This window comes from Geotrypetes seraphini, chromosome 15 (assembly GCF_902459505.1).
Source record: "Geotrypetes seraphini chromosome 15, aGeoSer1.1, whole genome shotgun sequence".
Classification (NCBI taxonomy): domain Eukaryota; kingdom Metazoa; phylum Chordata; class Amphibia; order Gymnophiona; family Dermophiidae; genus Geotrypetes; species Geotrypetes seraphini.
Genome location: NC_047098.1, coordinates 53,084,043 through 53,108,747, shown reverse-complemented (window position 1 = coordinate 53,108,747; position 24,705 = coordinate 53,084,043). Strand labels below are relative to the sequence as shown.

The window sequence follows — 24,705 nt, the reverse complement described above, 5'->3', positions numbered from 1 at the left end:
CACCCCATCTGACGTCACTTACGTCTTCCGGAGGCAGAGGCGGCAAATGCAGTCATTGCGGGACCTTCCTGCCCTTCAGTGCGGCTGCCGACTCTGCTTCGGAATAAGTACAGCAGCTGCGCTGAGGTGCAGGTGCCATTTAGAGCAGCTCGGAAGGTTCTGGATCCAGCCGGCTGTGTACCCCCCCTAGGGCTGGCACCCAGGGCGGTCTGCCACTGTATGAGGGGACAAAAAATGGTAAAAATAATGGATAACTTGACCAATTTAGACATGTCATACAATTATAACCACAAAAATGTCATAAAATGTAATTCTAAACTCAAAAGACTTCAGACGAAAAGCAGACTATCGAAAGGAAACCAGAAAAGACCAAACCCATAGTACTAAGATCCAAATGCTAAAATCAGACATGTCCATTATGAAGAGATGTGTGGATCACTACTAGTTATAATGAGTGAGTCTTTAAAATAAAAGAGACGGTAACGGATAGCCAGACCTAGTAGATGGAAGTGACAAATACTGGAGCCAAAACCAGAGCACCGTGATGAAACTTGAATGAAAATATGGATACCTATTTATACTTTTGAGTAAAATTGCGATGCCAACATGTCATAGAAAAAAATAAATAATGTGTAAACTAAAAACCAAGAACAACGTATTGTAACACCGAACTCAGAATTAATGAAATAACATGCTAAAAGAACTTAACAACCCCCCCCTAAAATAGGGCATATACATACTTAAAATGATGGCTGGTTACAAACAGTATGCCTAGACTATATAGACCTAAACAGGGCAAAAGTAAACGTATGGGAAATGAACAGCTGATACTACAGATTGTATCTTGAAAACATAAGCCTATAGTAGCTCAAAGACAAGCCGACCGGGTAGATGAAAAGTGAAACCTGGGAAAGATCTAAATTATTGTTCAAATGAGCTTCTATTAAAACCAAAGAATAAAACCACAGCACTCAGGAAAGTAAAAAAGAGAGAGTAAGATGGACTTACCAAAAAGGTCTCTACACTGATGAGATAAACTCGTACACAAAATATTTGTGAACACACGACAGTGGGGCTATGATATTTGATCTGTTGAAAGAGGCACCAAAAAAGTTTTGGCAGTGGATTGGATGCACACTGATAGGGGAGGGGCATCGGGCTGTTAAAAAAGGCTGCTTTAATAAATAAATGAAAATACTGGTGAAAAACTAAATAAAAAACCAAAATCATGCTAAAATGCCGAACCTGATTGCAAGTGGTAGTGAAAGTAGCATAAGGCACCCGTAGTACTGTTAGTGCCAGAGCTGCTTAGAATAAAGAACCGTGCTGTACATGAGGAGAAAAAAGAAAGAATGAGGTGATAAGATGTAAAGTGCTGGCCCCTCACTGCACCACTTGATAAAACTAAGGAGCGATGTTCTAGAGCAGGGGTGCCCGCACTTTTTGGGTTTGCGAGCTACTTTTAAAATGACCAACTCAAAATGATCTACCAACAATAAAATTTAAAAAAAACACAAAGCACACTGTACGCATTGAAAATGTTAATTATCCAGGGTTTTTTTCAAAGAGGTCAAAGCAGATGACTCTATGCACTGTCACCTCAATAACAACCATAGAAAAATAGACAAATATATCCCCTCCCTTTTTACTAAACCACGATAGCAGTTTTTAGCGCAGGGAGCTGCGCTGAATGTCCAGTGCTGCTCTCGACGCTCATAGGCTCCCTGCGCTAAAAACCACTATTGCAGTTTAGTAAAAGGGGACCATAGTGTAAAATATAGACAGCAGATATAAATTCAGACACATTTTGATCAATAATAGGTTGTTTTAGATCGTTTTAAAACCTTGTTGGCTGTGACTATTAGGTTAATGAACACTGAGGTGTTCCATGTCCCTATTTCTTTGATATAAATATTGGAACCACTCGAGTTCAGGGTACTATGATATATATATATATTTTTAGATTCTTTATTCATTTTATAACTTACATCAAGTACATCAATATTAATATTAACATTGTAACATAGATAATTCACTTGAGATTTTACAATTGATCTTTTCAAATTAAATTTATCCCCCTCCCTTCATTTTATATTTCATAAAATCATTTTCTTCAATAATAAAATCCCCCCTCCCCCTGCCCTATTTTTCATTTGTTCTAAATAGGGAAGAAAAATATATACTTATTCTTTATATAATAGTCTGATAATGGCCTCCACACATCCTGAAATTTATTAAAATTCCCTTTTTGAATGGCTAATGTTCTTTCCATTTTATAAATATGGCATACTGAATTCCACCAAAAACTAAAGTTCAGTCTATTCCAACTTTTCCAATTATGTGTTATTTGTTGTATGGCAATGTTTGAAGAAAAACACTTTTCAATATTACTCTAATCTTTAGTCCTTTCTATAGCAGTCTTCTGTAATGATCTTTATTGCTTCGTTTCTTCTAATTTGATTTCCAGATTACAAATTATTCAAAATACTTCCACTAAGGTGATTTTTGTGTTTAAAATAATCAGACCGTGTTACATCTACTTCAATGAGGCTTCATTGGTTGCCAACCAAGGCCCAACTTATTTTTAAGGTGTCATGCTGGATTTATAAGTTGTTTGCAGGAATTTATTCAGAATATCTACTAGGTAAAATCACAGATATACAACAAGAAGATCTTTCTTTTAGTGGCATCCTGTTTCTAGGCATATTACACCAGTCCTGTGGTAATAGTAATGATGCTTATATTCCATCAGCTCCCTAGTAACATAGTAGATGAAGGCAGATAAAGACCCGAATGGTCCATCCAGTCTGCCCAACCTGATTCAATTTAAATTTTTATTTAAATTTATTTTTTTTTAATTTTTCTTCTTAGCTATTTCTGGGCAAGAATCCAAAGCTTTACCCGGTACTGTGCTTGGGTTCCAACTGCCAAAATCTCTGTTAAGACTTACTCTAGCCCATCTACACCCTCCCAGCCATTGAAGCCCTCCCCTGCCCATCCTCCACCAAACGGCCATACACAGACACAGACCGTGCAAGTCTGCCCAGTAACTGGCCTAGTTCAATATTTAATATTATTTTCTGATTCTAAATCTTCTGTGTTCATCCCACGCTTCTTTGAACTCGTTCCACATCCCAAAATACCCCCCAAGGCTACTGGCGTGCTTCCACCCCACCACATCACATCCCAGAAAGACACCCCCCTCCCCCGAGGCCACTGGCGCTTCCACCTCATCCAAAAAAGACCCACCCCCAAGGCCAGTGGCACGCTTCCACCCCACCCCCAGGAACCGGCTTCACCACCTCAACCCCAAGAACCAGCATCGACCTCCCCCGCCTGCCTGCCAAACTCTTACTGCAATCAGGCACTGGCAAGCAGCACCAACCCACAGGACATGCCGGTGCCGAAAGAGCCTGCTGCTGATCTCTGCTGGGCCTTGAGCATCTGTGCATACTCAAGGCCCAGCAGAGATCAGCGGCAGGTTCTTTCGGCACCGGCATGTCCTGTGAGTTGGTGCTGCATGCCGGTGCCCAATTGCGGTAAGGGTTTGGGTGGGTGGACGGGCAGGGGGGGCAAAGCCAGTTCTAGGGGGTGGGGGCTCGCATATCGAGTCAATGCTTGGTTTGTGAGGCAAGATTTGCAAGAGTGTTTTGCTCATCTTGCAAAACACTCACAAACCGCGTTACTCACAAACTGAGGTTTGACTGTATACGTATTTTTGTATAATACTATAAACCTCTGTTAATCTTTGTTGCTTTCCCCATCGTTTCCTCACAACTAGGAATAATCTTGACTTGTCCGAGGTGCTCTTGAATACTGTTACTATTTTGGCTTTCCACTTTTCTTCTGGGAATGCATCCCATGCATTTACCATACTTCCTATGAAAAAATATTTTCTAGTGTTACTCTGAGTCTTCCCCTTTTAGCACTGATAAAATGTTTGCTTCTTGTGCATTATATATACCTTTGAGGTACTTGAATGACTCTCAGGGTGTGTTGGAAATGTACCTCTGATTTGAGTCTCCTGGTACCCCCAAACCATTAATCCAAACAATTAGGCCATCACTTTGTATTTGAACAACAGTTGACAAAAACACATCACTGCTGTCAATGTTAAATAGCATAGCTAAGTTTACCGTAGAAGCCCAAAATGAAAGTTGGTGCTTCTGATGAAAAGTCCTAATCTAGGAACTTTAATTTCTTTCTTTTTTAAACTTAGCATTTGCCTTCTTGATGGATGCAGTCAGTTGGATGGTGGTAATAAGCCTGGTTATTGTGGAGTATTTTAATTCAACAGCAAAAAAGGCTTCATGTACTGGCTTACTGATCATGAAAAATGCATCTGTTGTTCATTAGGGCAAATATTTAATAAGATTTCAAAGGTCATTTATTGAAGATTTTAATACAGTTGACTGTTTATAATCATGGAAATTCAGAGTAAAGGAAATTCAGAGGGAAAATTAAAACATTTGTCAGAAAACATTGCTATTACATGCATGTTACATTTTTATATAGAAAATTGGCTATTGAAAGACCAAATCAGCAGTATTTATAACATTTTACTCTGTTATAAAGGCCAGTCAAAAAATGATATGGTGCATAGCTGCCTTTGGCTTACCCAGTTTCCCTGAAACATCCCACTTCTCCAACAAAACCATTGTTCCTCCTCACCACCTGGCTGATTTGGAAAATTCCTGGTCCTTCATGACCTCTGGTTTGCATCCCCATCTCTCCCTTTCCTAGGTTAAGCTGAGGTCTTAGGAGACAAGAATAATTCTCAGTTGTTCCCATTCAAGGTGAACTCAATAGGTAAATGCAGGTTACAAAAGTCCAACTCCACCTTATATAGCATGGCTGCTACTACTCTGGCTCTATTTGCATGTGCTGGAGAGAAATAGTGCATATTGATTACAGGTTGTATGTGGACAAATAGATGACCACAAATCAGTACTTTTATGTACAGGTATATAAAACACAACTCTAGAGGCTATAGAAATAATTTTAATAACTGCTGTGTCTGTTGTATTCTGCATTCACTGTTGTGAGAGATGTTGTGTTCATAGTATGGACCTCAGTGAGCCATACATTGCACAGCAAATCAAACACAGTACATATCTGCACAGACAATTTCATTTTCAAATATTTTGTTGTAAACCTGATAACTTCCATATATTCAAATCTAAACTAAGCTAAACTAAACCTTAAGTTTATATACCGCATCATCTCCACAGATGTTGTGGAGCTCGGCACGGTTTACAAGAACTTAAAATATAGGAAGAGAAGGAAAAAAAAAGGTTTACATGAACTTATATATAGAAGAGAAGAGTAAGGGGGGACAGAATTACATTTTAGTGAAAAGCCAGGTTTTCAGTTGCTTGCGGAATAATTGGAGGGAGCCCAGATTCCGCAGCGGGGTAGTAAGGTCGTTCCAAAGACCTTGAGTCTGAAGAGAAGGGATTTTCCCAATTTGCCTGCATAGCGAATACCGTGTAGAGAGGGGAAAGATAATTTATACCTTATAAATCTGAGTGCTTTATTCAATAAATGTCAGTGTGACACTAAATAAGTCATTTAACACCCTCACCACAATTTTTATAAATCTAAACCTATATCAGAACATGAAAAATCTGCCCTTAACAAAGCAATTCTTAAGCCAATAACAGTGCCAAGATATTAAATAGTATGAGACCACAGGCAAACACTTTACACATACTTCCAGAAGAAGGTTTGTGATGGTCAGACATGCTAGTGGTAGTTTCATCTTTCATTGACAAAATAATTGTGCTTTGTTGAACCTGCTCAGGTAAATATGTTGAGATTATATTACCAGTGACTTGGTTTACTGGAGTATTTGATGGTCTTGTCTCCTTAGCATTCTCAGAGCTTTTAGAAAGGGAATCTTTGATGAAGGTGTGATCTGCTGCTGGGGATAGGTAAGAATTGATGTTTTCAGCAGCGGAGCCTTCTTCATTAGTTACAAAAGGGTCATTTGTGCTTGCACTTTTTACACTAGCATTACTCAGAGTAGCCATGAGCAAGTTTTCTTCAGCTGGCAGTTGTTTATACAGTTTTGTCACCTTCACTGATTCCGCTGGCAAAAGAGGAAGTAGTGTTGCTGTTGCCTCTGGAATTGCGTTAATTAATGTGTTTGCTACTTTTTCTGTTGAAGGTGGCATGTGTAATGTGGCATTCTCTCCAAATATGCTTTGATTGGAACATGGATACCCAATCACATGTGCAGTTGTCTTCAGGATCCATGTTAGCAGATAAGCAATGCTTTGTTTTGCATCGCATTGCCAGGGATTATCATAAAATGTGATCATTTGCAATTGAAAGAGTTGCTCAAAGGATTTGTTGGGTATGTGTGTGAACCCATTGCCATGAAGATAGAGGTTTTTGAGGTGTGGCAGTCTCATGAGTGTACCAGGAAGGATTTGGGTCAGGAAATTGTTTGATAAATCTGCAGTCTCCAGGTAGTATGGCATGTTTGTTGGAACTGTCCAGAGTTTGTTGGTACTCAGATTGAGAAATTTTAGACTGGTCAAAGTATTGTTGATGAGCACAGCCCTCTGTAGCTTATTCTTAGAGACATCAAGAAATTTTAGATTCCACTGATAAGCTGTATCAGACTTAAGGAGAGTTTTAATATTGTTGTTCTTGGCAGATAGTTCCCATAAGGATCTAGGTAAATTAGAAGGCAAGCTTAGAAACAAGTTCTGTGATATATCCAGTGTCCTCAAATTGGTAAACCGAGTCAACTGATTGTCAAGGTTAACAAATTGATTGTGAGACAGATTTAAGAATGTAATGTTGTCCTGAAGACTGTATGGCAACGCAGTCAAGTTCCTGCCTGAGCAGTCCACATTCCTGCTGCTTCCCAAGCACAGACACTCGGAGGGACAGAGACTCAGAACAGTGGGTAGTACGAGTAGGAGGATCGACAGGCAGGGAGATGCTTTCATTTTCCCAGGTTCCACTGGTGACTGAAAATAAACAAAAATGGCAGTTCATGCTATTTATAATAAGCAGTGTCTGCTCTGCTGTCATTTTAATTCTTTTCTTTGAGGAAACAGTGTTGTTCCACTCTTACCTCCTCACACATAGATCCAGTTGATACTTTCTTCTCACCTGCTTAGTATGTGAAACGCTTACTGAATGACCTGTTTTCATGTCAAGCTACATATACTGTGGATGATTTTATTTCATTTGACTAAAGAAAAATGGTTCAGAGCAGTAGTTCTTAAACCTGTCCTAGGGGACCCCCAGCCAGTCGGGTTTTCAAGATATCCCGAACAAATATGCATGAGGTGACAGGCATGCAAATCTGCTTCATGCATATTCATTAGGATGCTTGAAAACCCGACTGGTTGGGGGTCCCCCAGGACAGGTTTAAGAACCACTGGTTCAAAGTATTGATGATGCTTAGAAAGAAACAAGCTGTGTAAATATGCTTCAGTCTTTACCATTTGGGGTTGTTATTTCAAATTGAAATGTGTTAAAATGCTGAAAATGTTAAAAAATAATGTATAAACTACTACTGTAAAGACAATCCATTTCATTCTGGATCTATAATTTGAAATCTGTATCTTTGAAAGTGCAGTGATTCACCATCTTAAAAAAGAATTCAGGTATATAAGATGAATGGCATCTTTAACAGATATATATATATATATGAAAGAAGTCTAAATTGAAATTCAGTTTTAAATGAAGTGACGCCTTGAATCTTATCAGTCTGCATGTTAAACAAAGAAATAAGACTTACCTTGATGCTAACCTCCAGGATCAATGCATGTTTTCTCTGAAAAGCTGATTTAAGCTTGCATGCTGCTTTATTCCATACAGAAGCTGCTACAGTGTTGTTTTCTAGACTGTGCTTGGCTCTTTCAGCTGCATTCTGCTGCGATTTAGTGGGTGGTGGAATGAGGGAAGGGGCTGGGGGTGTCTACAGCCAGTTGATCAGCAGTGTTTCCTAGGACTGCAGAGCTGTCATTGGTGCTGACTCTAAATTTTGGAGAAAATGCATGCTCAACTAAAACAGATAGTGTTTGAGCAGTTAAACTTACTGTATCTAGATTCATGTTTTTGTTGGCAAGAGTAGAGCTGTATGTTCATCCATTCTAAAACTTCCACATGTCACCCAAGGATTGTTATTCATCTGAAGCATGTTGTTTTGATTTCCAGTTAAGATAAAAATATCTGATTTTTTAAAATGTTTCAAAAAGTCAGTATTCTGTATTAAACATGGCCATGCTACAGAGACTCCTGATCTTTCCCACACTTGTGTTCTCTGAAACTCATATTGCGTATAGACACAAATGGGTTTATACCTTAATATAAAGCAGTGTTGGTAGCTAGATTCAAAACATTTTGTATTTGCTTGCTTCTTGATTCTGTTGGTGTTATTTTTTCCTAATATGTAGCTTATTTTAGTGATAAATCTTATGTTTAAAATAGTGTATACTTTCTCCCAATTTTGAGTATTGTCCTGGTTACTTGAGAGTTGTTCCTCTGATTCATACTCTTTCATGCTTGAGATTCTGCTAAGTAAATCAGGTTGCTCAAATTGAGAATTCTGTGTAAAGGTGCTTTCTCCGAGGACATACAAGGATAGTAAGTCCTCACAGCATTGGTGACTACCAATGCTCCCTCTAAGCTGTGCGAGATTCCTCCATCCACATTGCTCCAAGTAGGGGATGGTGTTTCAATATTGTGTTTTCAATCACTAGGAACAGAAGATAGGGCCTCTGGAGTCCTGCACAGCTTACCTGTTCCTTGCTATTGAAAATGTGATATTGAAACTGTACTATCACTGGCACGAATGTGGGTGGAAGACTCCTATATAGCTCAGAGTAATGGTCTTCATTGCAAGGCCCATCAGAGGCTCCTGTGAAAATTAAAGAGTCATGGGAAAGGTGGCAATGTTCAGTTGTGGATTAGGAATTGGTTATCGGATAGAAAACAGAGAGTAGGGTTAAATAGTTATGTTTCTCAATGGAAGAGAGTAAACAGTGGAGTGCCGCAGGGATCTGTACTGGGACTGGTGCTATTTAACTTATTTATAAATATTCTGGAAATTGGAACGACGAGTGCGGTGCTTAAATTTGCAGATGACACTAAACTGTTCAAAGACGTTAAAAGGCATGCAGATTGTGAAAAAATTGCAGGCAGACCTTAGGAAATTGGAAGACTGGGCGTCCAAGTGAGAAATAAAATTTAATGTGGACAAATGCAAAGTTTTACACATTAGGAAAAATAACCCAAATAACAGTTACCGGATGCTAGGGTCCGCCTTGGGGGTTAGCACCCAAGAAAAGGATCTGGGTGTCATTGTAGACAATATAATGAAACTTTCCGCCCAATGTGTGGGGGCGGACAAAAAAGCAAACAAGATGCTTGTAATTATTAAAAAAGGGGTTGTTAGCCAGACTAAGAATTTTATAATGCCTCTATAACTACATGGGTGCGACCTCACCTGGAGTATTGCATTCAGTTCTGGTCTCCTTATCTCAAGAAAGATATAGCGGCACTAGAAAAGGTTCAAAGAAGAGTGACCAAGATGATAAAGGGGATGGAATACCTCTCGTATGAGGAAAGACTAAAAAGGTTAGGGCTCTTCAGCTTGGGAAAGAGACGGCTGAGAGGAGATATGGTTAAAGTCTACAAAATCCTGAGTGAAGTAGAACGGGCACAAGTGGATTGATTTTTCACTCAGTCAAAAATTATAAAGACTAGGGGACACTCTATGAAGGTACAGGGAAATACTTTTCAAACCAATAGGAGGAAATATTTTTTCACTCAGAGAATAGTTAAACTCTGGAACACATTTCCAGAGGTTGTGGTAAGAGTGGATAGCATAGCTCAGGGGTGCCCAAAAGGTCAATCGCAATTGACCATAGATCGCAAGAGCAACACGAGTTGATCGCGGAGCACATACCGGGCTCTGCAATAGACTAACATTGCCTTTGTGTTCTCCCTGCTTTCCCGACGCTGCAAAAGCCAGGCAAGTGCATCCACTGCACAAGTGCTGGGCCCACAAGCCTTCCCCCTCCCCCCCTCCCCGATGTCAATTCTGACATCAGACAGGAAGTTCCGGGCCAGCCAATCGCTGCCTGGCTGGCCCGGAACTTTCTCTCTGATGTCAGAATTGACATCGGGGAGGAGGGGGGAGAAGGCTTGTGGGCCCAACGCACGATTGGGAGTGAAGCGCAGGTTGGGAGTGAAGTCATGGGAAGGAATAGAGGGGGGGGACTATGAAGGGATGAAGTGAATTGAAAGGTTTAATAGCTGGGACAGAGAATGTTGCTATGAAGAGCCAAAAGTGTCTGAAAGTTCTAAAGGGAAGAGTGACAGACTGATGGAGACAGAAATCTGGAGTGGAGCTGTGGCAGTGGAGAAGAAATAGGCTGTGAGGGTGATAGGAACTCAAAGAGGGAGCAGGCGCTGTAATGGGGGAAGGGAACTGAGAGAAAAATACATAATTTGGGAAATAAGAGTAAGAGCAGACAGGAGGAAGTGTCTCTTCTCTCCAACCCCATCTAGCTTCTTTCCATCTTCCCCCCCACTTCCAGCATCTGGCTCACCTGCCTGTCTTTCCCTTTTTTTCCTGCCTGTGGGATTAATATTTCTCTCCTTCTTCATCCCATTGGCCAAGCATCTTTATTTCCCTTTCACTCCTTCCTTCCTAATGTGAGAGAACATGCGCGATCCACCTCACCTTAGGTGCCGAGTCCGACTTTAATTCTTCTTCTCCCAGCCGCACGCTTTCGATAAGCTGCGCGCTCAGCTGCTTGAGCTGTTGAATCTTCTCCTCTGACCCAATTTCCTGTTTCCGGTTGCGTCAGAGGAGAAGATTCAACAATTCAAGCAGCCGCACACATGCGGCTTATTGAAAGCGTGCGGCTGGGAGAAGAAGAATTAAAATCAGACTCGGCACCTAAGGTGAGGTGGAGGGAGGGAGATGGCAGGATGTGGGATGCAGCGATCGGGTGGGGATCCAGGACCGCGCGATGCATGCTGGCTTCACTGCGGAGACAAGACCATTCACCACTCCACGTGGCGGTGAATGGCCTTGTCCCTATCCCCGCAGTGACCACTAATTTTTCTCTCCCCGTTTCGGCAGGTTACCCGCAGCTAGCCACAGGTAACAACCACCGTGTCATTCTCTAATGAGAATCCCATCCCCCTGTTCAGCATCTTTCTTCTACTCCTCTCCCTCCCAAGCGACCAATCATACCTGAATTCCCCTTCCACGCCTCCATACATTTTCAAGCACTGGGCCCACAAGCCTTCCCCTCCCCCACCTTACTGCTCACAAGGGCCCAGAGCCTTCCCCCTGACATAACTGCCTGTTTCCTCACAACTGGTACCAGGTCAGAGGGAAGGCTCTGGGCCCTTGTAAGTTCCTGCTTGCTCTTGACAAAGCACTGCAGAGTTGAAAAAGTATGGAGGAGTTAGGGGTGGAACTGAGAGATGCCGGAATGCCTGCAGGGGAAGGGAGAAAGAGATATCAGGAGTCTTCAGCTGTCTCCGCCATCCACATCAGAGATGTGCCATGTATTAGGGCGCCTGTGCCCGCCCATGGCTACACCACAGATGCAGCCACTACAGTCACACAGGGCACAAAGGGAGGTAGTGGCAAAACTATTCCCCATCCATTGACCTCCCTTGTTTGGCTATAATCCAGGGGCAGATGGGAGTATGCCATACAGGTCCATGCTTCTGGGTCACTATGCTCTTGTCTTAGGGTTTTGTTTGTCTGTATTAGCACTTTTAGTTTGTGGTCACTTATTCTGTCTTTAAAGAGGAGCTAGCTGTGTTCTAGGGCAGGTGCTCTGGAAGAATTAGATGTCTATATGTATTGGTCAATGTCATGGTCCCATGTAGGAAGATATATGCTGGCTCTACTTCTGGACCCAAAACAGCCCCCACTTAAAAATAAGCGAAGACCACTGACTTAGAAGGAACATTGGTGACAACATTGATGGAATCTGTGCAGGAAAATTTCTCCAGATTAGTATGCACTAGAAGCCTTTGAGTAGTTTTTCATGCCACTTTCTGCCTGCCTTAGCCTGGTAGTCAGAAGCAGATCACCTGAGTACATCTCAAGATGCCATTTCTTGATCGCAGTTATGTTTGCTGTATGCTTTTCTTGTGTCCTGCTGCTATGTGCTACTTCCTGATTAGTGTTTTAGGTTTTAAAGTCATTTTCAAGGTTACTTTCTTTTCTTTTTTGCTTTGTCCAGTGTAGGTTTCAGTGAAGTTCTCAAGGTCCCAGTTGAAAACTAATCTTTTTTGGCAGCTGCTATTTTTCCAGATAAAGATATCCTGGGCAAACATCCTCAGCAGCTTTAAGATGTGCACCCGGTGCAGTAGGACCATATAGTAACATAGTAAATGACAGCAGATAAAGACAATGGTCCAGTCTGCACACAAAAGTGACTAGGGTTGCTGTCATTTCATGTAATTTACCCCACTCTGCTCTCTCTTTCTCCTTTTTATTCTTTTACTGTATTTCTGTCATATTTTATTTCAAGTGAAAATATACTATTCTTTTATTCCATCCTCTTCCCGTATAGGGATCTTCTGTGTTTATATAAAAATATATATATACAGGAAATAAGAGAGAAGAGAAAAACTTTCCAAAATACCTCTTCTAAATTCTTTAAATAGACTTTATCTTGGAGAAATGGTGGTGAACAGTCTTCTTCTCTGATATCTTCTTCTTCTTCTATCTTCTTCTATATATATAAAATCGGAGGTATGTATGTGTGTATGTATGTATGTGTGTGTGTATGTGCTGCGATCACGCAAAAACGGCTTGACCGATTTGAACGAAACTTGGTCTGCAGATCCCTCACTACCTGGGGTGATATGTTCTGGGGGTCTCGCGGCCCACCTGCACACGTGGGCGGAGCTACAAACAGAACATCAGATTTCACCCATTCATGTCAATGGAAAAAATGTAAAAAGCTGACATTCTCACAGTAATTCAAAAACGGCTTCACCGATTTGAACGAAACTTGGTATGCAGATCTCTCACTACTTGGGGTGATATGTTCTGGGGGTCTCGCGGCCCACCTGCACATGTGGGCGGAGCTACAAACAGAAAATCAGATTTCACCCATTCATGTCAATGGAAAAAATGTAAAAAGCTGCCATTCTCACAGTAATTAAAAAACGGCTTGACCGATTTGAACGAAACTTGGTCTGCAGATCCCTCACTACCTGGGGTGATATGTTCTGGGGGTCTCGCGGCCCACAACTCTATGTTGCTTGCTCAAGGGTGGGTTCACCCAAGAATTTATATGTTCTTGCTCCTGGAGGTGAAACTAAAAATGTTGTTTATAATCAAGTTTTGCGTTAGTTATATTGTATTCATTTTGTCAAATATTTCACATTATAAGTTGAATATATGTGTGTGTGTGTATGTATGTATGTTCCAGCATAACTCTTCAATGCATGGACAGATTTCAACCAAACTTGACATACACATTACTTACTATCTGAGGACAAACACTGTGGGGGTGGGAAGGGGGGGATATGTAAAAATGATTGAAAATGACAGATTTTAGTATCTACTCCAGAGTGTTTTCGGGCTCACAGATGAATACTCAGCATAACTCTGAAACGCATGGAGAGATTTCAACCAAACTTGGTACACATATGACTTACTATCTGGGGAAAAATATTGTGCAGGTGGGACGGGGTAAAATACTGTGGGGGTGGGAAGGGGGTGATATGTTAAAATTATCAAATGCGACAGATATTAATGTCCAACCCATAGTTTTCGGGCTCGCAGAGATGAATACCGATACTCCCGATGCCGTTTAAGTCTAAGTTCAGCCCCATAGAGAGGGACATTCCTTTGAGACATGTGGAGGGTAGGGGGTTGGGACATGGGGGTGGGGCATATGGGACATGTGGGGGGGTAACGTGGGGGGTGGGACATGTGGGACATAGTGGGGTGGGACATGTAGGGGGTTGGACATTTTGGGATAAATAAATATCCGGGCAACGCCGGGTAATCAGCTAGTATTTTCTAAAGTAAAAAGGGGAAGGAGCCTCGGATCCCCGTGCGTTGTGTAGTATGTTAACTGGACAACCACACTAGAAAAGGAAAAACTTCTCACTGGCTCCAACCCCCTCCTACCTAATATCGTTGTTTTGTGCTAACTCTTTAGTATGTCAGGCTGTTTTAAAACTTGGGCAGTAAAGGTGATACAAAAATCTTAGCTTGGCTTAGGCCATACCTTTTTGAAATGTTTCACCGTGCAGCTGCCCTCCCGCTTTGGCTGATCCCTCTGCGGTCCGCTAGCACCTCCAGGCTCCTGATTCAAGCCGGCCGCCATCCTGTACAAGCATGCACACGACCTCTCAGCTCTCAAGCCAAGTCGGCCGCCGCATGACGTTGTCGGGGCGGCGGGCGGCTTCGCTCAGGAGCTGAGAGGTCATGTGTATGCTTGTTCAGATGGCGGCCGGCTTGAATCTGGAGGCGCTGGCAGACACCTGAGGCATCGGCCGAAGCGGGAGGGCAGCCGCACGGGGACCCCGTCCCAAGCCAGCCGCCATCCTGAAGGAAGCCACCTCACTGAAGGGGCTGCAGCACCCACAAGCAGGTACCCATCCCTGAGCCACCATAGCTAACCGTGGTTGTGGAACGAATCGTCTGAGTTTGCATTATGGCCTATGGGGAACTTTGCTTTGATATACGAGTGCTTTGGCTTACAAACATGCTTCTGGAACGAATTATGCTCATAAACCAAGGTACCACTGTATTAATAACATTTCAAAAAAGGGAGCATACTTAGTCTAACACGTATAACCAGTATCAATCTAAACAAACCCCCCCCCCCCAAGCCTTTATTCCTGAAGAGTCAGGCCTATTTTTACCATTGAAATACTGTAATTCCAAGAACAAGGCAGAAGTCACTGTTCCAAAATCTCACCCCTCAGGAGCATATGGCATCAAGAAGACCCCACAGCTTCTCCCACTTAGTCAGGGCCTTAAAACACTCTGCCTGAATAGAAAAAGACTCAGGTCATTTCCAATATTTTGCATTGTTTTCATATAACTCTGTACTATTTTGATTGCTTTCCTCTGAGTCACTTCAAGTCTTCTATGTTTTTGGCAAAATGTGTCCTTCAAAACTGATCTCGGTACACCAAGTGCATCTCACCAATTACCTATACAGTAGCATTATCACTACCTCCTTTCTGCTGGTTATGGCTTTGGCTACCACCATATCACATTATTTTGCCACCTTCAAATCCTTGGATACTGTTATCCTGAGGCCCCTGTCCTGGTCCATGCACGTTACTGTCATCTCCTATTGTAAACAATTCCTTTGGATTTCCATATCCTAAATGCATTACTCTATATTTCTTCACATTAAAGCTTTTGCCTACATTTCTCATTTTTGTAAGTCATTTCTTACATTTTCTACACCTTCTGAGGTATCCACTCTGTTTCTAATCTTCATGTCATTCAGAAGAAGGCATTCTTTTCCTTGTAACCCTTCAGCAATAAGGCTCACAAGAATACTGAACAAAATCAGACCTAGGATTGATCCCAGAGGTACACCACTATTCGCCTTTCTTTCTTTTTAGCAAATTCTTTACCACAACCCTGTGTTGCCTGTGAGTCAACCAATTTCTGATCAAGTTAATCACTTTGGATCTCCTCAAGCTGCTCAGTTCATTCATGAACCTCCTATGAGGAGTTATATGAAAAGCTTCACAACCAGGCCTTTGGAGAATCTTCTGACACTCCAGGTCAGAGAAGAACTTGGCACTCTCAGTAGATAGGTGGTGGACACATGGAATGTGCTTCCAGAGGATGTGATAGGACAGAGTACATTACGGGGTTTTAAGGAGGGATTGGATAAATTCCTGAAGAACTCGGGGATTGAGGGATACAGATAGGGATAGGACTAAGAAGGTTAATAGATAGAAGGAAAAAGGGGAATGAAGGGTTTCAGACAAAAATCATTTTACAGGTCATGGACCTGATGGACCGCCGTGGGAGCGGGCTGCTGGTCTGACCCAGCGGAGGCAACTTCTTATGTTCTTATATGAAGTCTGACACCTAGCCCTTCCTCTGGAGAAACACTTAGGGAGCCCAGATTATGCAACCTAGGAAGATTGCAACCTTCTGATCAGGTTCAAGATCTAAGTAGTCAGTAGAACTCAGGTCCCAGAGCAGACAACTCTGTATCTATCTCCAATACCATTTTAACTTTTTCCAAACTTTTATTATTTTCTTATTTCTTATAAAAGGGCATTTTGTTTCCTGTTTTGATGCTGCAGAACTATGGCACAAAGCTAGAGTTCTGGTTCTACCCAGCCTTTTGAAATGAAGATGGACAACAATGACACTTGGGGCCAGCTTACCAATCAGAGGATTATTTATACCCCCTTTTACTAAACTGCGCTAGTGGTTTTTAGCACTGAATGCTGTGTGCTGCTCCCGACGCTTCACAGTATCTCTGTACTGAAGAGTTTAGAAAGCTTTATAAAGAAGCCACTGATCTAAACTCCAGCTTTGATTACAATGGCAAATGAGTCTGTTATCAATTTCTATGCTTCCAGCAGAACAGCATTACTTATTTTTGCACAAAATGTTCGAGTTTGTCAAAGGCTGTTGCAAGGATATTCCAGGAAAGGCATACTGAGAATGTGCTGTACCACATGGTTCTTAATTCACGGAAGTTACTCCTGCACAAAGAGAGCTACAATTTACTCAAGATCTAGTAGTTTCTCTTTTTTTTATTATCGAATTCCTAGTCGTTACCACCTCCTCCTCTTCAAAACTTTACTAGACTTCTAGAAAACAGGGAACTGCAGAATATCCCTTGTGATTCCTCTCCTGTTAAGGAGAAATTTTCCACAGAAATTTCTTCAGTTCTGTTATTGCCTCCTATCAGAAATTCATTTTAACCTCATATATGAATAGAAGATTTCAAATAAAGTTCCTTTTCCACTCTTGCATGAGGTGGAACCTAGATCTGATGTCTTTAAATTGCCAACATTTATAGAACACCAAAAGGCTACAGTAGCAAGGAGAGCAACTTGGCATATATACAGCCAGACTCGCAAGATACAGCTTTCCCCTATCTCTGTAATAGTTGAATTAGCAATGAAGAAAGCAACAACTTGCAGATATTTTACAGAGATGCTGCTGGGGAAAGACAGCAGACTCTCTACAAGTTTTGTTTCCCATCAATTATACATGGTATAGTGTTGCATACCTTACGTTAAAAGATTCAAAGATTTCCTGGGTTGGCCAATGTTGGAAGCAGGATGTTGGGCTTGATGGACCTTTGGTTTGTCCCAGTATAGCAGTTCTTATGTTATGTCCTTAGCCATGTTCAGGAATTCTTCCCCTAGCTTAGCTCTAACTACAGAAGTGAACTAAAAGTTATTCATGCGGAACTGTCTCATTTCTGTTTTATCCATGGAGCAACAGGATGCATTCTATTTAGCAGCTCACAAGTTTTTGTCAGGTTTGTTAAAATGTCTTACATTTCTTCACATATGGAAAAATCTCTGTGTGTGTCTCTCGCTCCTCTTTAGCTCCTTAGTGAGATCTTTCATTCTTTTTTTTTCTTCACATTGTGCCTCTTCCTTGCATTATGGTGTTCTTGCAGACCCAGATGGGCTTTTTTTTAAATATCTTTATTCATTTTAAAGCCAAAAATAAATGCAACATATTATATAGACATTTTACACTTTAACAGCACTTAAATTCTATCAAATTATATTTTATGACAAATACTTATATCATCCCCCCCTTTCTACATATCCAACAATTGCACTCAAATTAAAAGTATTTCCCCACCCTGGACGTGTATGGTCAAAGGGTAAAATCAACAATCACTCCTTACAGAATTTTGTCAATGGCTCCCAAACATCCATAAATTTCCTATAATGTCCCTCTTGTACGGCTATAATACTTTCTATTTTAAAAGTGTGGCATAGAGATTCCCACCAGAAAGTATAAGTTAACCGATCCCAGTTCCTCAAAATAAGTTGTATGGCAACCCCTATCATAATAAAGAGAAGTTTATTATTATGGGAAGATATTTGGCTTTTAGCCCTCATTAACGTGCCAAGTAGCATGGTATTGTACGTCAGTGCCACTGGATTTTCCAAGAATTTATTCACTTGACCCCCAAATGGATCTCTAAAATTTAAGTATCAAGGGACAATAGAACAGTAAATGATCCAATGTCCCTCCTAGATGGGCTTTTTTTTATTCAAAATTGAATCATTTGATTTCACTTCAGCTACAGTATATTATTTTCAGCAACATAAGACAGAATAGCTCCCAGCAAGTGCAAAGCAGTGTGGTAAGATCATATCCAGGCTGAATATGAATCACTGGTGCCTTTACTACCTGGGCACAGATCATGAAGCCTCCAAAGTGTCATCTGTGTTTACTGATGAGCCAGAGAGAGCTTCAAGGCCATGAAGAGCAGATAGAAGCTCCTTTATCATTATAACTGTTTCATAAAAGTTATTTTTAGCCTCCCTGATTTTCTGTTTCTAGCTAATAAGATGATCACATCATCTATGTTTATCTTCTGACAAACCTAAATGCAGCTTTTGCCTCTCAAGCTTGCAATCCTCTCTTCAAATACTCTAAATCCTCTAAAAATTGTAAGGGTGTGGAGGGGAATAATCAAAAGAAACGTCTAAGTCGCCCAAAGTCGGACACGGGAACAGGTCCATTTTCGAAAAATACGTCCAACATATTTTTTTTTCCAAAAATCGTCCAACTGTACGTCTACCGTCTGATCGCCCAGACCACTAACTCGTCCATGTTTATACCCCATTTTCAACCAAAAATTCATCCAAGTCACAAACGCCTAGAAAAATACCTTTTAGGCACGGTAGGGGCCAGAAAAGTAATTGACTGGACACCTAGACATGGCACCAGTGTAATGGGGTGCCTTACAGGGCACTGCTGTAAACCTCACAAAAAGGGTCCCACATAAGCATGTCACTACAGCTCCCTTATAGGTTATGGTGAGCCACCCTAAACACCCCCAGAATCTACTAGACCCACCTATCTACCATCCCAATAGTCCTTATGGCTGCAGGAACCACTTATATGGCAGTACAAAAGGGTTAGGGTTTTTTTGGGGGGTGCACCTTTTTCACCATGAATGCAGTGATTAGAGTGGCTTATGGGCCTGGGTCCTCCTCTCCATGGTTCACTAACCTACCCCCAAGACCACTTAAGCCACCTCTGTGCAGCTCTACTAGGCTTTCCTATGCCAGGCTGCCATGTGCTGATGTTCTGGAGGCAGATATGTAAAGTTGTTGTTATGATTTTTGTGGGGGTGGGGGTAGGAGGTCAGTGATCACTGTGTGGGGGTCTGTACTTTGTGTCTGCAGTGCTTATGTGGTCACTTTGGATACCTTCTTGTGACTTAGACCTGGTTTTAGATGGCCTAAGTCACAATGTCCACGTTTCGACTAGGCAGTGTTGTAAAAATTTTGGTTATTCATGTAGTACAACAAAGTCTAGGATGGCCCACGTCCTGCCCAAATCCCGCCCTCGACATTCCTCCTGACACTCCCCTTTTAGCTCTAGTCATTCAGCAGCACTGTGAAGGCCTAGGCTGTTTTTAAATACGTCTAAAACCCGGTTTGATTATTGGCACTTGGACAACTTGCCTTTTAGATCGTCTTAAGTGCTGATTTAGGCCGGTTTTTAGACGTTTTTCTGTTTCATTTATGAGCCCCATATTGTATTGTATTTGATATACTGCTTGTGCATGAGTATTAAGCAGTTTACAAAACTAATTCATTAGGCACATATAGAACTGCTCTCTCTGTCCCAAATGGGCTCACAATCCAAGCTAAAGTGTCAAGGATAAATTAACACTTATATAAAAATAAATTGTAAAGAAGAAAGAAGTAGAAATCCCAGAGAAAACAACAGGATATTAGCATCAAGCACCCAAGGAGTGAAATAACGGTTATATTGTAAAATTGGAGTAGCAGATTCAAGCACAAAATAAAGAAACGAAAATAAGAGATAAAACCAGAAAAAGAGGGAGTAAGCAATCCCTGAAAAAAGATGAAATAAGTTATGGTTGAAAATTGAGTTAAAATTTTTTTTATAAATTCCAGTGTGCATATGTTCTGGCAGTCCTGTTAGAACAGTAAGCGGGTCTCTGGAGTAGCCTTTCATTAATCCGGTCCAGATCTTCTTGAGGAAAAGGAGTTGTTGGCTGCGACTTGATGCAGTTGAAAACAAGCACCTTACCCAGCGGGTCAAAATAGGAGGAAACAGACTAGACAAACAGTCGCTGAGGCAGGAGAGAGCCAAAGCCTGAAGAGAGTTCTAAGAGCCAATGACAGCAGGTTCTGGAAGAAAAAGGCATGCCAAGAAAAGTCCTCCGATGCCAGCACCACCTGGCTGCATAACACTCAGGCGGGCTGAACTGAAGAAGGCAGCGAAGGGCGCTTCCTGCTGATGGCACTATAAGCTCCGTGATGGCTGATGCAGTTCAACTGCATGCTTACTGGAGAGCGGCACAACATCCACCCCAGCTGGCAACAAGATGTGGCTCTGGAGGGAGGAAGTCTTCAACCACCTAAAATACAATCTAATGACTTTCTAAACTTCTTAGTCTGGTCCAGCACCATATATTCAATAACTTGAATTACCATACTTCCCCTAGATTCCACAAATGCATAGTTTTCAATCTTAATTCTTGCTCATTTATCAGCCCAAATTGACATCTTCCTGCTAGGCCCCTCTATATTGGATGAAAATTCTGTGCCATCAGATATCCTTCCTCGTACTCCAAGGCTTGCTTCTTTGGGTTGTGGTATCGGCAGTGACTCTCACATGCTGCCTGCCGCTGACTCCGAAATTTTTGTAGCAGAGGGGAGACTTCCGGATTAGCGGCAGGTAGCATGTGAGAGTCACTGCCGATACCACAACCCAAAGAAGCAAGCCTTTGGAGTACGAGGAAGGATATCTGATGGCACAGGGGGAAGAAAGAGGTAAGAGGAAGAAAATCTGGTAGCAAAGAGGGAGGGAGGGAGGGTGAGAAGAAGGAAGGATGGGGAGAGTGAGAAGAAGGAAGGATGAGAGAGTTGAGGAAGACATTAATGGTGAGGGGATAAGAAATTGCAAATAATGGAAGAGAGGAAGGAAAGATTGTGTATGGAGGAGGATAGAGAGATTTGACATGGCACAAGGTGTTGGGCATGGGGGTAGATGAGAGGGAGAGAGATACACAGAAGGAGAGAGATGTTAGATCCAGGAGCAGAATAAAGTGATGGAGAGATGCACAGAATTCTACCAGGAGTAAACAAAGAGGTAGAAAGAGGTGAAAGGGAGAAATGTTGGATATGGTGGTGGAGAGGGACAGATTGAAGGGGATGCAAGGGAGAGGAATGTTGGACATACTGATGGAGGGAAAGATGGGGCATGGGATGATAGAAAGAGAAATGGGCATGGGGCTGGTGGGTATGGGGCTCTAGAGTAGTGTTTCTCAACTTTTTCAAGCCAAGTACCCCTTAAGCCTAACACATACCAACTGAGTACCCCTGCCCAAGCTCCACCCAGACCCACCCAAGCTCCACCCCAGACCCACCCAAGCTTCGCCCATAATAATAGAACTAATTGTAACGCAATTTCTTCCAACCATTTTTCATATACACACAATATAATCTTATTAATACACAAAGCATACTGTATGCACTGAAAATGTTAATTATCATTTATATTCGGGGGGGGGGGGTTCAAAGAGGTCAAGCCAGATGACTTTAAAATATGCAATCAGTAACAACTATAGAAAAATAGACAAATGTAGAGCATAAGAACATAAGAATTGCCGCTGCTGGGTCAGACCAGTGGTCCATCCTGCCCAGCAGTCCGCTCACGTGGCAGCCCTTAGGTCAAAGACCAGTGCTATAAATGCTCTAAATGAGCAAAATATGCTCTAAATGAGCAAAATATAGACAGCTGATATAAATATAGACACTCATGCCCATCAATTCTTCTTTTCTATTCCCTCCCTTCTGTGTCACATGTTCATGCCCCTTCCCTTTCTTATGTGCCCCCTTCCTGCCTAACAACTTTGTCCAAAAATTATGTTCCATACCGGGGATCCCTGCCTGCCCCACCCACCCACACCCCCTTCCCCCAACCAGTCCATAGAAGCCACAGGCACCGCCGGGGATCCCTGCCCACCCGCCCCCTGCTGAAGCCACTGCTGGGGATCCCTCGCTGACTGCCTGCCTGCCCACCGCACCACCTCCACCCCCGAAGTTGGCCCTGTTACTTTGTTGGAGCCATACTCGCTCCATCCTCCCCCAGCAGCAACTCCATGCAGGGACAGCACATGCAGCAATTCACACACTGCACATGGCTGGCCCATAAGCCTTCCCTTTGACATAAATTCTGACATCAGAGAGAAGGTTCTGGGTCAACTAAGCAGCATGTGAGTCACTGCCTTCGTCCCTGCATGGAGTGCTGCTGGGGGAGAAGGGAGCCAGTCCAATTCCAATGAAATAATAGGGTCGGCTTCTAGGGTGGGGGTGGTGCAGCAGGGAGGGATCCCCGGCAGCAGCTTCAGCAGGGGGCGGGAGGGCAGGAAGGGATCCCCGGCGATGCCAGGCCACATACCGTCCAACAAGCAGCCCGTATCGCGTGTTGAGAAACACTCCTTTAGAACTCTGAAATATAGGTATTGCGTAGTAGTATATCAGGTCTTAAGTTTAGTCTTGTTTTCTACTCACCCAAGGTATATTTTTTTAATTTATAGTCAATTAGCTCAATTAAGAGAACAAGGGAAATTTGTCACCAGAAGGTATTTTTATCAGTAAGTGATTCATCCTAAACAATGATTAGTGAGAAATCATGGGTGTATGTACACTTGTTATAAAGAGCTCCCTGCTCTCAGAGAATAAGTTTGATCTCTTGTTCGTACAGCATTTTTGGAGACATTGAGGCAGAAGTATATAGAGGAGACCTATAAGAAAATAGTAGAAATGTTCTATCTCCACTCTGGAATCCTTTGTACTGCCTTGGAGAAGAGAGGACACCTGACAGAACAGCCTCACCTTGATGAAGCAGGAAGTGATCTTGTAGCCAAGACCTGCCCTCCAGGGCATGTGATGTCCTTTCATACTTAGACTGACTGTGGAGACTTCTGCCTAGAAGGAAAGGGTTAGGATAACCATTGTACTGTAGTTGTAGATTTGATTACCGTATTAGGCATATAAATATCTGAATGGCTGCTGGGCATAAGGATGGCTTGGTTATGTGCCTGTGTAATGCAAAAGTGGTGAAGCTCGCACATCATCTAGATAAGATTTTAGACAGTGCTGTGGAGGAGCTGCCTTTCTTGGTACCAATAGAAAAGTGTGGGAGAGATGTATGGAAGCCAAATTTAGGTCTCTATCTGCCTTCATTTTTCTCTCTTTTCTATGTTACTAGTAGTCTGTAACATATTCAAAATGGGAAAAAAGTCCACCCAAGTTGGATGCCTAAATCAAAAACACTAATCAAAAAAAATTCAAAAACCAAAAATGTATATAGTGATATAGGGACTATCAATCAACAACCAGAATTGATGGAGAAAGAATTAACCTAACTTCAAAACAAGTTTTGAAGTAGAAGGCGCATCCTTAGTCAGAAAAAATCCATACTCAATCTTATGTCATAAATCCAAACTAATATTTTAACAGCATATAACCAGTGTCTGTATAATAAATACAAGTTAAAAAAAACACCTTATCTTAGATGGATAGTCCATTTGACCCTCAGCATATAGCAAGGACAGCAGGCTGGTACATTTCCAAATGCTTCTTTGTGGTCCAAATGCCGCTATATCCACATAAAAGAAATCCAGACATCAAAACTATCTGATTCCCAAGTAAACAATGGCCATGATTCCTGAGGACTGGAGATTACCCAGTGTTAATACCAGTTTTTAAAATGGGCCCCAGGTTGATCTGGGAAACTATGAACCAGAGAGCCTGATGGGGCTGCACAAAATGGTTGAAGCTACAGTATATTGAAAAACAAAGGGGTTGATATTCAGCCCTTGCCACTTAGTGTTTTTTGACCACCAATGGCATTATACCCATAAATTCAATGCCAGGCCATGTCTGGGCTCTGGAATTGAATTTCTGAGTTTTTGGAGCTGACGAAACCATAGCTGGTTAAGTATGATAGTCAACCCTTAAGCAGCTGTAGAGAACTGCATAAAGATAGGACTAACTTGTATGTGGTCACTACAGGTGATTAAGTGCTGATTCCGCTCCTGGAACACCCCAAAATAGTGATTTAACCAGCCAGGAGCTGTTTCTGGCAAGTTAAGTCACATTGAATATTGACCCCAAAATGACTATATACGAGTAGAAGTACAAGGCTTAATGAGACTAAATCAACATGGGTTCAGCAAAGGAAAGTCTTACTCTTCCCAATTGATTAGATTTTTGTGAAGGTGTAAACAAACAAATAGATAATGGTGACTCATAGGATATTGGATTTTGAGAAGGTATTTGATACAGTACCTCATGAGCCACTTATTAGGAGAGCCATGAGAAATGAAGACATGTCTTTTTGTGAATTACAAACTGGCTAAAAGTCAGAACAGAGTAAGGTTAAATGGTCACTTAGGGCCCCGAAGCCCATAGATATTTAAAGGGTTTTGTGGCTGTTTGCTGCGCAGA

General features: G+C 41.9%; 2 protein-coding genes across 11 annotated transcripts in view; one reads left to right on the top strand and one right to left on the bottom strand.

Moving 5' to 3' along the window:
* Window positions 1–24,705, top strand: part of NF1 (neurofibromin 1) — a 393,675-nt gene that overhangs the window by 225,164 nt on the left and 143,806 nt on the right. The gene's annotated exons all lie outside the window — the stretch shown is intronic.
* Window positions 4,322–15,414, bottom strand: OMG (oligodendrocyte myelin glycoprotein). Its single transcript, XM_033922409.1, has 4 exons — window positions 15,261–15,414; window positions 8,766–8,884; window positions 7,763–7,942; window positions 4,322–6,983 (listed from the first exon to the last, which is right to left on the bottom strand). Exons 1-4 carry the CDS (start codon window positions 15,412–15,414, stop codon window positions 5,649–5,651), a joined length of 1,788 nt encoding a protein of 595 aa, XP_033778300.1. The 3' UTR covers window positions 4,322–5,648.